Source organism: Berghia stephanieae, chromosome 14 (genome assembly GCF_034508935.2).
Source record: "Berghia stephanieae isolate SIO BIC M18660-M18661 chromosome 14, UCSD_Bste_1.3, whole genome shotgun sequence".
Taxonomy (NCBI): Eukaryota; Metazoa; Mollusca; class Gastropoda; order Nudibranchia; family Aeolidiidae; genus Berghia; species Berghia stephanieae.
The window spans coordinates 9,633,548-9,647,841 of record NC_088373.1 but is presented as its reverse complement, the minus strand read 5'-3'; the positions used below and the strand labels follow the sequence as shown (position 1 = coordinate 9,647,841).

Here is a 14,294-nt window from a genome sequence, read left to right as displayed (position 1 = left end):
GCGTCACGTCCCGTCCTACATGTTAAGTGTTGCTGTTGGCTTTGGATCCCTTGTAAAGCGCTTTGAGCACGTTTAGTAGAAATAGTGCTATATAAATAATCTAATTTTTAGTTTTAAAATCAATGACGATGTTCTATGTGAAACCGATTTAAAAGTCACTTCCGACTGGCCATGTATGTGCATGTATTATTGGTATCGATTTATAATTAGAAATAAGTCCGGGTTTTAACTCCCTGTACACTTACACTCTCGTTCCCTTCACATCTGGTGCCGATTATCGTAAAAGGATTTATCGAAAACGTGGACGCAACGATACAAATCGGTATAATAACAACAATAATATATCGATCGCCGATACGATATTATGTGTAAAGACTCGTAGCCTCTAGTTGAAAAGCGTGTTGTGTTGTTATTGTGGAAGCTTAGTGAAAAGTGCTCACAGCTTTCGAAATATCTAACATCACGATTGGTCATTTTGTTCAGTTTGACACATGTGTATGTTTACAACTTTCACAAACAAAGCAGCGTGTTTATATTTTAAAAGAAATATCCAATCGTTGTACTGCAACAAATCATATGATTGATGACTTGGTTGGACGAAAACATGAATATAGATCGCTCCCATTAGATAAATTTTGTTTGTTTGTTGTGTGGTGTTTTTATTAAGATTGTCCCCCGTCCCTTGTTTTTCTTTGATTTGTATTTTAACTAATTTCTTATATATTTCTTTTGAAATTTTTTGCTCGTATGTTTTTAATTTTTTATTGTTTTTTGTTTTGTTCTGGGTTTTTTCTTTTTGTTGGAATTTTTTTTTTTTTGTATTTTTTTGTTCGTGAGGTGGAATAGGAGAAAGGGGGTTGCATGCTTGTTACTTTCTAACAAAGAAAAAAGTGATTGATCTTCTAAATAAATACTGGGGGGGGGGGGGGGGGGTTGTCATACATGTACTTAATTACAGGTCTGTTAATCCAAATTGTTATGGCCACATTGTTGTGATGGAAATACTCTCAAACCAACGAAAAATAATGTCCATTACAGCAATGTTAAATCATAATGGAGTTCGGTTGTCAGACCTGAAAATATGTGCATTTTGGTTGTATCAATTGAGCTCATGCTTCATATTTTCGATTATGAGATGAATTCATTGCGTATTACGGCTATGTGATCTTGTGGTAAGACACTCGCTTTCGGATCGGAAGGTCAAGGGTTCGAGCCTTTACTCACATTCTCTCACCGTACGCAGGTGTAAAATGAGTACCTGGTGGCTAACAGCGTTGTATCTAACGGGGAAAATATTGTAGTATTGCATAACAGGTATCGTTCTACATGTTACATGTTGCTGTTGTTAGGGACCCTTTGTAAAGCGCTTCGGGCACGTTTAGTGCATATTGCGCTATATCAAAGCTCAACGTTTTTGTTTGTTTGTAATGAAAAAATAGTCAACGATTAATTAGAAATTCATTTTATTTCTCCAGCTGGGCCTTTTATTTTTATCCTAACAAGTAAAGGAAAATATGTAAACCCTTTTCTGTCATTAAGTTAGCATAAAAAACGTAGAGACTTGAACCAGGTTCCTCAACATGGCAGAATGTAATGCCATATCCACTCGGCCGTCACGTATTCTCTGAAAGTACAAAAGGTTGTCTCTGTTTTTGTTTTGTTTTGTTTTGTTTTGTTTACGGCTCTTGCAGTACTTTTGGATCATTTCAGCATCAGTAAAAATGTAAGAAGATGAGGGAAAGTTTTTAAATTTGAAGTTAAAAGCAGTAAAGAAAAAGTAAGACAAACTGAACTGGTAGTAGTAGTAGTAGTAGTAGTAGTAGTAGTAGTAGTAGTAGTAGTAGTAGTAGTAGTAGCAGTAGTATTAGTAGTAGTAGTAGTAGTAGTAGTAGTAGTAGTAGTAGTAGTAGTAGTAGTAGTAGTAGCAGTAGTATTAGTAGTAGTAGTAGTAGTAGTAGTAGTAGTAGTAGTAGTAGCAGCAGCAGTAGTAGTAGTAGTAGTAGTAGTAGTAGTAGTAGTAGTAGTAGTAGTAGCGTATGGCTACACCTCCAAATTCATTTCGTCAATCCAGCTTCGAAGGTCTTCTTTCGCCCTAAGGACCGTTTCACAGCTCTCCTACGAAGGATCATCACGTTGCCGTCGTACAGGAGCTTGTGCATTGCCATGACCCTTAAGGTGATACCAGCCTAGATCCAATGCTGCTGGAATAGCTGAAGATGGGTAGCCAGACGAGGTATGATCCAAACCGGCGTCCAGACAAGGTTCTTTATTCTCCTGGACCCACACCTCCAACTCAATGACAACTGAACTGGTTCAATTCGGGAGCAGAAGATTCCTTGAAGCATTTCTATCAATGTGTTGAATTTTACAATACCTAAAAGTCCCATCCAAGCACACGCAAAGGATCTGCCATGAAGGATATATTCAAATGTTTACCAAAGAAAAGTACAGATTAAAAGTTAAGAATGAATATAGTAACAGTATATAACAGAGATATGGTATATAAGGGGGAAAATCATCTTCCAAAAAACTGCTTTCCTCTCAGCTAAGGATCCCTGCCAGGACCGGCGAAAAAGTCTGAGCAATGCCAATCCAGAACAAAGAGCAGAGCAATGTGGAAAGGGGAAACAGGTAAAGGCAAATAGAAGACATAGGAATGGTAACTTTTCCATCCATCTGAGGAGGGCAAAAGACGCCACCACGAGGTTGTGTCTAGGAAATCTACTAGTTTTAACATAGATTTATGCTCCTAGATGATCCCAGAGATCCACTTGACTAGCCATAAAAATAATGATGTCACATCCGGTAAGATGAGAAACACCGTTGCCATGGTGATGATAGCGATACCGACGTAGCCAATGGTTGTTGAGGACGCTCGAGGGTCCGGAGCCGAAATCTTTTTGCGAACAAAATTGGACGTTTTTCGTCCGTCCACGGCCAGTTCTTTCTTGACCTTTTCCCTAATGGCTTCGTCCACCTCTTCCTCGGTCAAAGTCGTGTTGTGGTACGGATATGGAGGCTTTTCTTGCTCCTCAGGACTTTCTGTCGGAGCTGAAGCTGTGGTGATGTTCAAAAATAGGTCATGAGTGGAGACGACTGGAGTTGGGGTGATCGGACACGGCTCTGGTTGTGTAGATGTTGGAGGCTGATATAGCTGAAGATTAAAGAGAAAATGTAAGGTTTTGAGAGCAAGAGAAATGTATATCGCATCATCCATCATTTCTCTGGTAAAAAAAATAAAGGGGGGGGGGGCAGCGTGACTCAGCGGTACGGTCTTTGGTCCATACCCGAGTTCGATCACCCGCCACTGCGCTGTGTGGCATTGAGCAAGTCAACACCTCGCTCTAACTCAATATTGTAGCGCTACATTGCGGTTGACGTCTGGGTTATTCATGTCTTCCCTTGGAATCGACCCTCAAGACAAATTTCCCCTATGGGAAAAATAAAGAGAATTTTAAAATTTTATATTTATAAATTTATTTTTGTTAATAGAAAAAAAATCCACACTAAAATGATAATATGAGCTCCAAAAGACAAAGGCATTTTGCATTGAATATCAGTTAAATATCAACATTTTCTAGAACCTTTTGTGTGTTTTTTTAAATAGTAGATTTATAACTATCTAAATAGAAAACTTGCGCAAATTAAAATTTCAACAAACACAAATCCACAATTAATTGTCAACGCAGACATCGCATCCACTCCCTGACATACACAATCAACAGATCAAACACAGAGCGTTTTACTACGAACCACAAAGGAATGGAACAATCTGCCAGAAGAAATAGTGACAGCACGAATGAACAATGAACAATTCTTGGCCGCTCTGAGCGCATACAACATGGCGCAGCTCTTGTCGCCAGCCAGTATGATGACGTTGGCATGCGGGACGAAGAAGAAGAAGAAGAAGAAGAAGAAGAAGAAGAAGAAGAAGAAGAAGAAGAAGAAGAAGAAGAAAAAGAAGAAGAAGAAGAGGTGATATTCATCTCAATTTACGTGGGTCGTTTTACAACTTTTATTCTTTTATCCATTAGTCCTTCAATAGGACCATGGAGTTTATCCCGGTGTCTATAGCGTGAAACGTACAATAGCAATTGCTTGCTACCCTTTGGATAGGACGCAAGTCGATCGTAATGATTAATTTACGCCAGATCTAACAGACCCGGCCATCCAATTACTGTTGGCTGGAAAGGGGGGGGGGGGCACAGAGAGAGAGAGAGAGAGAGAGAGAGAGAGAGAGAGAGAGAGAGAGAGAGAGGTGGGGGGTCAAGAAAGAGTATCGACTTTACCTAAGGGGGGGGGGGCAGCATGGCTAAGCGGTAAGGTCTTTGCTTGGTACCCGAAAGGTACCGAGTTCGATCACCCAACACTGCGCTGAGTGGCCTTGAGCAAGTTACCTCGCCCTAGCTCAATTTGCGGCGCTGCACTGCGACTGACGCCTGGGTTATTCCAGTCTTCCCTTGGAATAGACCCAAGAGACAAATTTCCCCATGGGGATGAATAAAAGGAATTATATTTTATTTAGATCGATCTCAGTCCTTTTCTGTGTGAAGGAGTGCCCTACCAACTGAGCTATCGGGAACCCAAATAATATTATAATAATTGATCTTTTTATGAGTGTATGTGGGGGGGGGGGGATCATTCCATCTGGCTGACGTTAACTCACGTTGTTCTTCTCCCGTGTCTGTAGTAACCCAGCCATTCTGAGAAAGCAATGTGTATTGCTAGCATCACCTCCAAGCATGTACGCAGCGAAAGTCTGGGCGCTCGACGGGGATGTGATGACGTAGACACCTAGGTCTAACATGAGCTGGCAGCTGAAGTAGTCTGTCTCTGGAATGGATTGTATGAGTCTAAATAAGATACTCACCAATTCTGCGTGCCAAGTAAAGCACACGATTTTTTCTCATCTTCAACGTGTATAAATAGAATGAAGTTGAGGTGACTCGGATCTTTGTTATTCCTTTTTGCCATCCACGTTTATGAGTAATTCTCACTTAACTGTATTAAACAGAATATAAAAGTTCATGATTACGCAGAGTTTTGTGTGTTGGTCGGTTAAATTTCCGGATGGTAATGTTGTGAGCTTCTTAGTCAAGCATTCTATCTATAAACATTCAAGGTTACACAAAGTTTTGTGTGTTGGTCCGTTTTTATTTCGGATGGCAATGTTGTGAGTTTATTACCCAAGCGCACACCATCTATTGATAGTATGCGCTTGGTTAAGAATCTGCCATCCGGAAGCATAACGAACCAACACATACAATTTTGTGTAACCATGAATGTTTATAGTCTGGTTAATATAGTTTAGTGAGAATTACTCATAAACATGGATGGCAAAAAACAATAACAAAGACCCGAGTGACGTCAACTTCATTCTATCTATAATCTGATTGAAAGAATAATATTATGAGAAATCATCACTAAGGAGGCGATCTATAAGACTTTTACAAAGAGTTGAGTGACTTCAACTGCTTTCAGTTTTTACTCTCCAGTTTTGCCCGCCATACCAAAGAAAAGTGTACCAAAAATACTAAAATAAAAAATGTAACCTTTAACTGTTATATTTATTATTTATCTATTTATTTATTTATATCTTCTTCTTCTTCTTCTTCTTCTTCTTCTTCTTCTTATTATTATTATTATTATTATTATTATTATTATTATTATTATTCTATTCCTCCTCCTCCCCCTCCTCCTCCTCTTCCTCCTCCTAGTCTATCGCAAAGTACTTTCCGCAAAATCTAGCAAACTCAGCTACCCATTCAGGTGAACAGGGGGTTAGAAAAAATCAAATCTCGACTGCACCCGGGATCGATCTCGGCCCCTTTGCGTGTGAAGCGAGTGCTCTACCAACTGAGCTATCGGGACCCCCCATATTTAATAATACTTACTTCCAATAGCTACACAGTAGGGAGTCATGAGCGCCCTGTTAATAATAATGGATTTTTCCTTCCTCACTACCAGAATCAGGGACACCACTTTGTGATATGACGTCACCCAAACGATGTATTGATTTTTCCAGTATCTAGACGGAAGTAAGGTCTCTGCGCATGTCATTTTCTCGTCTGAGGATACAAAAAAAAAAAAAAAGATTGAGCTTTTACAAAGGGTCCTCTGTTCAAAAGCAACACTTAACGTGTAGGACGAGACATGACGCCTGTTAGGCGAAGTTATAATTATCTTCTTTTTTTAATTTTGGCGACAGAAACAAAGCTGTTAACGTTAAGTTACTCAATTTACTAAGGAAATCTCAGGCCTTTTCAGACGGGAGATAATAAATAGTCAAGGAATGAAGAAGCGGGGTAAATGGCAGGAAATATTCTGATTGGTTAATGATTACTGCGAAGTGTTCATAGTTTTCCAACATCACAGTAGGTCATGGTTATGTTTGCAACTTTTATAAACGAAGAAATATCCAATCGGCCAGCAGTAACACATCACGTGATCGATGACTCGGTTGGACCTTTATATAGTTCACTCCCATGTATTTGAATGTTGGAATGATATATCCAAAAATGCTCTGAGCGGAAATGGGGATGATCTATAATACTGGTCCATATGCTCGAGATGTTTGGTCATATTGCAAAGTGTACTCGAAATGACCCACATAGTAAAAAGACTTCACAGATTTTGAAATTAATTATTAATTTCACGATTGGTCATTTTGTTCAACTTAACACACGGGTATGTTTACAACTTTCATATCGACAAAGCAGCGTGTTTATATTAGTTAAGAAATATCCAATCGTTGAACATCAACAAATCATCGGTTGGACGAAAACATGAATATAGATCGCCCCCTTTGAGCAGTTCATGGTTTATTCTTTTGGGAATTTGAAAATTATGTTGAGTCCGAGGACAAAAAAAATTATTATAACTTACTTGAAATGATGACCGTTATGAGTACAGGATGGTCGGATCTTAACATCTCTATTGACGATGAAGTCACGGCTTGCGTCCGCGTGTTACCCCAGACTTGTAGAGTGAAGTTGGCCTGGTCATTTCTCTGGGGAGTACGGCAATGGGAAACGTGACAATGCCGAACCTGACACTGCTCCATTAGACAACGACAACCCCCTCCCCCTCCCAACAAATCGTGAGTTGTATTCAATAGTTCGATCAATGTGATGATTTGTTTCTTGAGCTCTACTAAAAGCATTTCACTTGCGGTGCAGTAATCTCTCGACAGTATGCGCTTGGCTAAGAAGCTCACGACATTGCCAGTATAACGGACCAAAACACAAAACTATGTGTAACCTTGAACATGTATAGTCTTTTTAATTCAGTTTAGTGAGAATTGGATTGAATAGTCTGATGTCACGTCACCCAGCAACGACGAAAAGCGTGGTTCTAAACAAGAAAATTGGTACTTTTTATTCTTCATGCTGGCTAGAACTTTTCATATGTCATTTGATCAGAATGTGTAAATGTCAAAACATTATCATATTTATAAAATTTTTCTCCTCTGGATACATTTTTATGCTCGTCGGAGAAGTATTTCATAAGGGCGTCCGCAATTGTTCCGATAGTTGAGAGCCAGTTACTCTGCGTCAATACGAGGGAAGTGACGTCATGACTGTTGAAGCCAATTACTAGTAAACAGGCAAAAACAATAACAAAGACCAGAGTGACGTCATCTTCGTTCTATCTACTATAGATTGAACAAAATTGACGTCACTCAGCTATTTGTTATTGTTTTTAGGCACCATGATTATGAGTAATTCTAACTAAATTGGATTGATCTGACTATAAATGTTTAAGCTTACACATAGTTTTGTGTGCTTTAATGTTAGATCCGGCTGTCAGATGTAAGAGGGTTTTTTTTTATAAACGCATTGCTTCAATAAATGACGTCAAAAGAGAAGTCATAGAGTCAGACTATTGATACTATGCGTTTAGCGAAAAAAACTCATAACATCCGCCAGACACATAACTTTTATAAAAGTGATGATAATGATGATGATGATGATGATGATGATGATGATGATGATAATGATGGCATCATCAGCATACCTCTATATGTGTACCGCTGACCATAGCAGTCACCTTGTACCGGGCCATCGAGTTCACTGACCACTCAGTCAACAACATCTCAGGATACTCCTGGCCCATCTTGGTGGCCGGTAACAACTGACTGAATTGAACATCTTTTGTGAAGTCGTAGTTGTTGGATGAGATGTCCGCCTTTGGAACAAATCGCCAAAATGCAAATAATCAAAACAATGGGGATGATCTATATCTATAGATAGTATGCAGATGACGTCACTCAGGCCTTTGTTATTGTTTTTGCCATCCGCGTTTGTGAGTTGTTCTCACTAAACTGTATTAACCTGACTATAAAAGTTCATGGTTACACAGAGTTTGTATGTTGGTCCGTTATACTTCAGGATGGCAATGTTGTGAACTCCTTGGCCAAGCGCATACTATATATATCTATACAGAAACCAGACGTAAATCCAGAACCGGCGGCAGCAGAGAAGCGGACCAGAATAATACAGCCACCGCAAAAGCAGCTGATCGCAAAAAAATGAAGATGTCTGGTGGATGCCCTCTGTGCCTCAAGGCCCGAAGAGGATTAAGTAAGTAAGTTAGTAAGTATATTACCATTCCATGTGCTCGAGGTCATTGGTCACTGTTGCATAATGTGCTCAAAGTGACCCACGTAATGAAAACTGTTCACAGTTTTTGAAATATCTAACATCAGGATTGGTCATTTTGTTCAGCTTGACACAAGGTTATGTTGACAAGTTTCATAAACAAATCAGCGTGTTTGCATTGGTTAGTAAGTACCCAATCGTTGGACAGAAATAAATCATGTGATTGATGACTATGTTGACTATGTCTAATCAATAGATATTCAAATACCCTACAAAAATAAACAAAGTACTGTACCAAAAATGTAACCGAACAGGGTTTTCCCGCTTCAAAGACAAATATTAATCATTAATTACAAGAAAATGCACGATAGATTAAAACCGACGCTGACATCCGAACCCACTTATGGGCCTAGTTTAACATTGTTGTAATGGACAATATTTTGCGTCATTCTTTTGAGCTTTCCATTACAAATATGAGCCCATAAAGAATTGAGTTATCAGACCTGCAAATAAGTGCACGTTGATTAAAACCACTTTCCATTATATAGCGTATGTTTTTTGGTATGAACTCCTGTGGTATGTTTTGTGTTTGATCTGTAATTGTAGCATCGGTATTTGTATTCAAAAGGCACTTAGAGCTATATATTAATAGGCGAGGTATACATGATTTACATTTTTTTTTATCAAACACTTAATACCAGGTGTAGCCCGTTTGGACACATCGTGAAAAGAGATCGTGAAAATACCAGCAAATAGAAGAAGAAGAAGAAGAAGAAGAAGAAGAAGAAGAAGAAGAAGAAGAAGAAGAAGAAGAAGAAGAAGAAGAAGAAGAAGAAGAAGAAGAAGAAGAAGAAGAAGAAGAAGAAGAAGAAGAAGAAGAAGAAGAAGAAGAAGAAGAACAAGAACAAGAACAAGAAGAAGAAGAAGAAGAAGAAGAAGAAGAAGAAGAAGAAGAAGAAGAAGAAGAAGAAGAAGAAGAACAAGAACAAGAAGAAGAAGAACAAGAAGAAGAAGAAGAAGAAGTGTGGGATGTTTTAAACTTAGACAATAAAATAGTTGTCCTACCTTTGTCGTCCCAATGAATACAGACATTGTGTGGGTGCCTGAGATGACAGCACCGCATAGGTCTCCTTTGAAGATGATGGAGACGAGTTGAAGTGGGCTGAGCTCCATTGATTTCATGTTGTACACTCTAGGTTTCATTTATTATTATTGGGCGGGGGGGGGGGGGGGGGGGGGGGGGATATAGGAATGACAAATAATGTGTTAAAATTTGCATGAATTATGAGTAAAATATTGATGCTGCGCGCTTAGGTAATTTACTCGCAATAATCGACCAGCCGGATATAACGTACCAACACACAAAACTATAATGTATAATCTTAAACGTGTGATTGATAGAATTTAGTGAGAACTACTCATAAAAATGGCTGGTTAAAAATAACAACAGAAAGTAACATCAATTTTGTTCTATCTTTATTTGGGAGAACAAGGCTGCTGAAAAAACAACAAAATTACTTGATCTGTTATAAACTGCAATATCTACTAAACGTGCTCGAATAAACCAGACTACAAACGTTGAAGGCTACACACATTTTGTGTGTTGATCCGTTATACTTCCGGATGGCAATGTTGTGAGCTTCTTAGGCAAGCGCATACCATCTATAGATAAAACAAAATTGGCGTCACTCACCTCTTTACTATTGGTTGGGCCAGCCATTTTAATGAGTAGTTCTCGCGATATAGATAGTACGAAGATGACGTCACTCAGGTCTTTGTTATTGGTTTTTGCCATCCGCGTCCATGAGTAATTCTCACTAAACAGTATTAACCAGACTATAAACGATCATGGTTACACACAGTTTTGTGTGTTGTCATGTTATACTTCCGGATGGCACTGTTGTGAACTTCTTAGCCAAGCGCATACTATCTATACTTTTAATCAGACTATAAACGTTTACTGTTACACATTGTTTTATGTCTTGGCTCGGTATATCTGACTGGCAATGTTGTGAGTAATCTGGATAAACGCACAACATCAATAGTGACTCATTTTGATATCAAGTTTACAAAAGTAATTTGTGACGTCAGATTATCAAGTGTTAAAGTTTACTAAAATTAAATTTTGTTAAAAGAATTGCCATTTCAACATTTTTGAAAATGTATTTTATTCATCTGGTCAAATACTCTCAAACCTGGGACTTTTATAAATTCCCAGGTTTGAAAGTTTTTGAGAAAGTCATGGGTTATTTTAATCTCGTCTAACTTTATAGATAATTCGAAGTTGATGTCACTCTGGTCTTTGTTCTTGTTTTTTTTTGCCGTCCGCGTTTATGATTAAACCTCAATAAACTGTATAAATCAGACTATAAATGATTCATGGATTACACAATGTTTTGTGTGTTGGTCCGTTATACCAATATAATGTCAATGTTGTGAGCTCATGTCTGCAATACTTCTGGTAGATAATTTATGAAAACAAGAAAGAGAGTACAGCGGAGGCAGGATCCTTGTGGGAGACCTTCCTCTAATACTTCTCTGTTCGACAGTCTATCATTAATTTTTGTTTGGATTCTTCTGTTACTACTTAGAATCATCTTGTAAAATACTCTCAAACCTGGGACTTTTATGAATTCCCAGGTTTGAAATTTTTTGACAAAATCATGGTTATTTTTTATGGCAATGTTGTGAGCTCCTTAGCCAAACTCATACTATCTATAGATAGAATGCGCTTGGCCAAGGAGTTCACAACATTGCCATCCGGAAGTATAACGGACCAACACACAAACTCTGTGTAACCATGAACTTTTATAGTCGGGTTAATACAGTTTAGTGAGAACAACTCACAAACACGGATGGCAAAAACAATAACAAAGGCCTGAGTGACGTCATCTTCGAACTATCTATAAGATCTACAATTCTTCAATCACCTACTTGTACATCATATCCCCTTCCAACACGTAGACCTCTCGATATTGTGGAATCTGAACGAACACGTTATTGGGACTGCGTCTATGGTTCATAATGGAGATCTAGAAATACAAAATAACAAAGATCCAGTGTTAAATCAGGGGGGGGGGGGGGGGGGGGGCTACACCGTAGCCATCGTAAAGTTATAGCCTGACACTGACCAAAAAATGACGTCAAAAGACTAGTCTTTGGCCACAAAAGAAAACAAATCGTGAGTTGTATTCAATAGTTCAACCAATGGGACCACTTGTATCCATGAGCACTACTAACGACAACTCACTAGACGCTGCACAAACCTAAAAAATGACGTCAAACTGCCAGTCCTTGAGGGTTCTTGTGTCAGGTTATATATATATATATATATATATATATATATATATATATATATATATATATATATATATATATGTTAACGTAGGCCACCACGCACAGTATCAGGCTATAACTTAACGATGGCTACGGGTGCTAGACTAAAATCTAGAGGTGCATAAATGAATCAATGAAATGTATAATAAAATAAAGGGAGTAAAAATGACTCTTATAAAAGATAAATAAAAAACAAATTAAACGACGTTTCGGCCTTTGGCCTTCTTCGGTTAAAAAGAAATGGAAATATTATGTTATATTACATTGGCATTATGGTTAAAATATTACAGATAAAATGTGTGTTGTGTGCGTGTGTGTGTGTGTCTGTGTGTATGTATGTGAGTGTGGGTGTGTGTACGTGCACGGGATGGAAAGAGAGAGAGAGAGAGAGGGAGAGAGAGAGAGAGAGAGAGAGAGAGAGAGCGGAGAGAGAGAGAGCGGAGAGAGGGAGACGGAGAGAGAGAGAGAGAGAGAGAGAGAGAGAGAGAGAGAGAGAGCGACAATGGGATGAAGTTGATGAAATGTAAACCAAGATCAAGCAAAAGATAGAAGGACGGGAGTATAATGTACTCAGGTGTAAAATGAGTACCTGGCCGTTAACATCGCTGTCTCTGTCAAAAAGAAAATTGTAATGTCGCCTAACAGGCGTCATGTCCCGTCCTACATGTTAAGTATTGCTGTTGGCCAGGGACACTTTGTAAAGCGCTTTGAGCACGATTAGTGAATAATATTGCGCTATATAAAAGCTCAACAAGCGCAACGCCGTAAATTTACCTGTCCTACTGTTGCCTCAGGAGCGCAGACTACGTATTCCGTATCTGTTGTCATGACCGGTAGTATCAAAGTGCTGAAAGCGTAGATGACGCCAGACCTCGAAAACAACTCAACTGTGATGACGTCATTTGAACGGACGACAAAGCGTTCATGGGTGGGATCTGAGGAACAAACACATTAATCTGAGGCTGTGTCAAAAGGTCGTCTAGTTTTGTTTCGTTGTGTTTTGTTTTTGTTGTTCTTTTTTTCTTTTTTTTTTTTTTTGTCGTTTTTTTGTTTTGTTTTGTTTTTTGTTGTTTTTTTTGTTTTGTTTTTTGTTTGTTTGTTTTTTTTTTTTGTTTTGTTTTTTTGTAGTTTTTTTTGAACAACTGCAACAATAATACTCCAGTATCAAGGTATGTAAAAATAATGGTGGAAAAATGAAAAAGTAACAAACAAAAATGGATATAACAGCCTCTAAATATAACAAAATACCAAACACTGAACGTTTCGGGCTCAAAACCCTTCTTCAGCCAACAACAACAACAACAAACCCAGTAAAAAACATAAATACATTACTACTAAATTCCAAATCGACCACAGAGAAATTAGAGCAGATACAGCAGCCGAGGCGCTCGTATTGGATGAAATGGAAGCGAGAGGCGCCAAGTAAACAACGTGTGAAAAACCATCAGCTACAAACCTGATATGGACGTCGTGTCAAAGTGAAATACATTCGCTTGGCTCATCCCTTCGAATGCCTTGATAAGGATTTTACTGGATTTAGTAAGGATTCCATTAGGGGTTATGTTGGGGTCAAAGTTCAACAAGGCGGCGGTTTTGGTCACGTGAGTGAAGTACAGATGTGACGTCATATGGAGCTGGAACGGAACAAATCCAAGGTAGTGATGGTCACCCCACTCTGTTGAATGGAAAGATGAATAATTGTTACAGTGAATGACATAGTCAGTCGGATGGTGAAAAGGTTTGAACTGAGATATTGCCAAGTTTTGTTTATCAAAAATGAGTTCTTGTCGTGTCATAAATGATCAAATCAACCCTTTCTGTACATTTTCGGAAAATATCAAACAAAAACAAAGAAAAAAAAACCACACAAAAACTTACTGAATCGACACAGCAAAGCGGGAACGTTCTGTGTTTCAACCACAAACTGGACACTAACTGGAAAGTTCTGGAACACGAGTCGTTGTTTTTCACCTGTGGGCGTGGTGTCCATTGACGACATACCCAGGAAGTCAAAGTTGATGTCATCCCCAGACTCCCACTTGCTTGTGGTTCCAACAGCACCGAGATACACCGACACGCCCGTCTTTGCTGGAGAAGAAAAATATTATTATTATTATACAATGGTCATGATCTATAGATAGTATGCAGGTGACGTCACTCAGGCCTTTGGTATTGTTTTTGCCATCCGCGTTTGTGAGTTGTTCTCACTAAACTGTATTAACCAGACTATAAAAGTTCATGGTTACACAGAGTCTGTGTGTTGGTCCGTTATACTTCCGGATGGCAATGTTGTGAACTCCTTGGCCAAGCGCATTCTATCTATATTATTACCTTTCCATGTGCTCGAGGTCATTGGTC

General features: G+C 38.7%; 1 protein-coding gene across 1 annotated transcript; it reads right to left on the bottom strand.

The window, feature by feature from the left end:
* Positions 1–1,457: 1,457 nt before the first annotated feature.
* On the bottom strand, positions 1,458–13,605 carry LOC144959866 (uncharacterized). The gene is made up of 9 exons (XM_078892672.1): positions 13,393–13,605; positions 12,711–12,871; positions 11,535–11,632; positions 9,666–9,792; positions 8,017–8,187; positions 6,886–7,009; positions 5,895–6,068; positions 4,667–4,833; positions 1,458–3,154 (listed from the first exon to the last, which is right to left on the bottom strand). Exons 1-9 carry the CDS (start codon positions 13,562–13,564, stop codon positions 2,750–2,752), a joined length of 1,599 nt encoding a protein of 532 aa, XP_078748798.1. The 5' UTR covers positions 13,565–13,605; the 3' UTR covers positions 1,458–2,749.
* Positions 13,606–14,294: the final 689 nt, after the last annotated feature.

Coding starts and splice junctions, on each gene's coding strand:
- LOC144959866 (XM_078892672.1), bottom strand. CDS start 13,564: ATGACGTCACATCTGTACTTCACTCACGTGACCAAAACCGCCGCCTTG. Junction 9,793..11,534: donor GAAGGGGATATGATGTACAA/GTAGGTGATTGA, acceptor AATGAAACCTAG/AGTGTACAACATGAAATCAA. Junction 6,069..6,885: donor CATAACGGTCATCATTTCAA/GTAAGTTATAAT, acceptor TTGTATCCTCAG/ACGAGAAAATGACATGCGCA.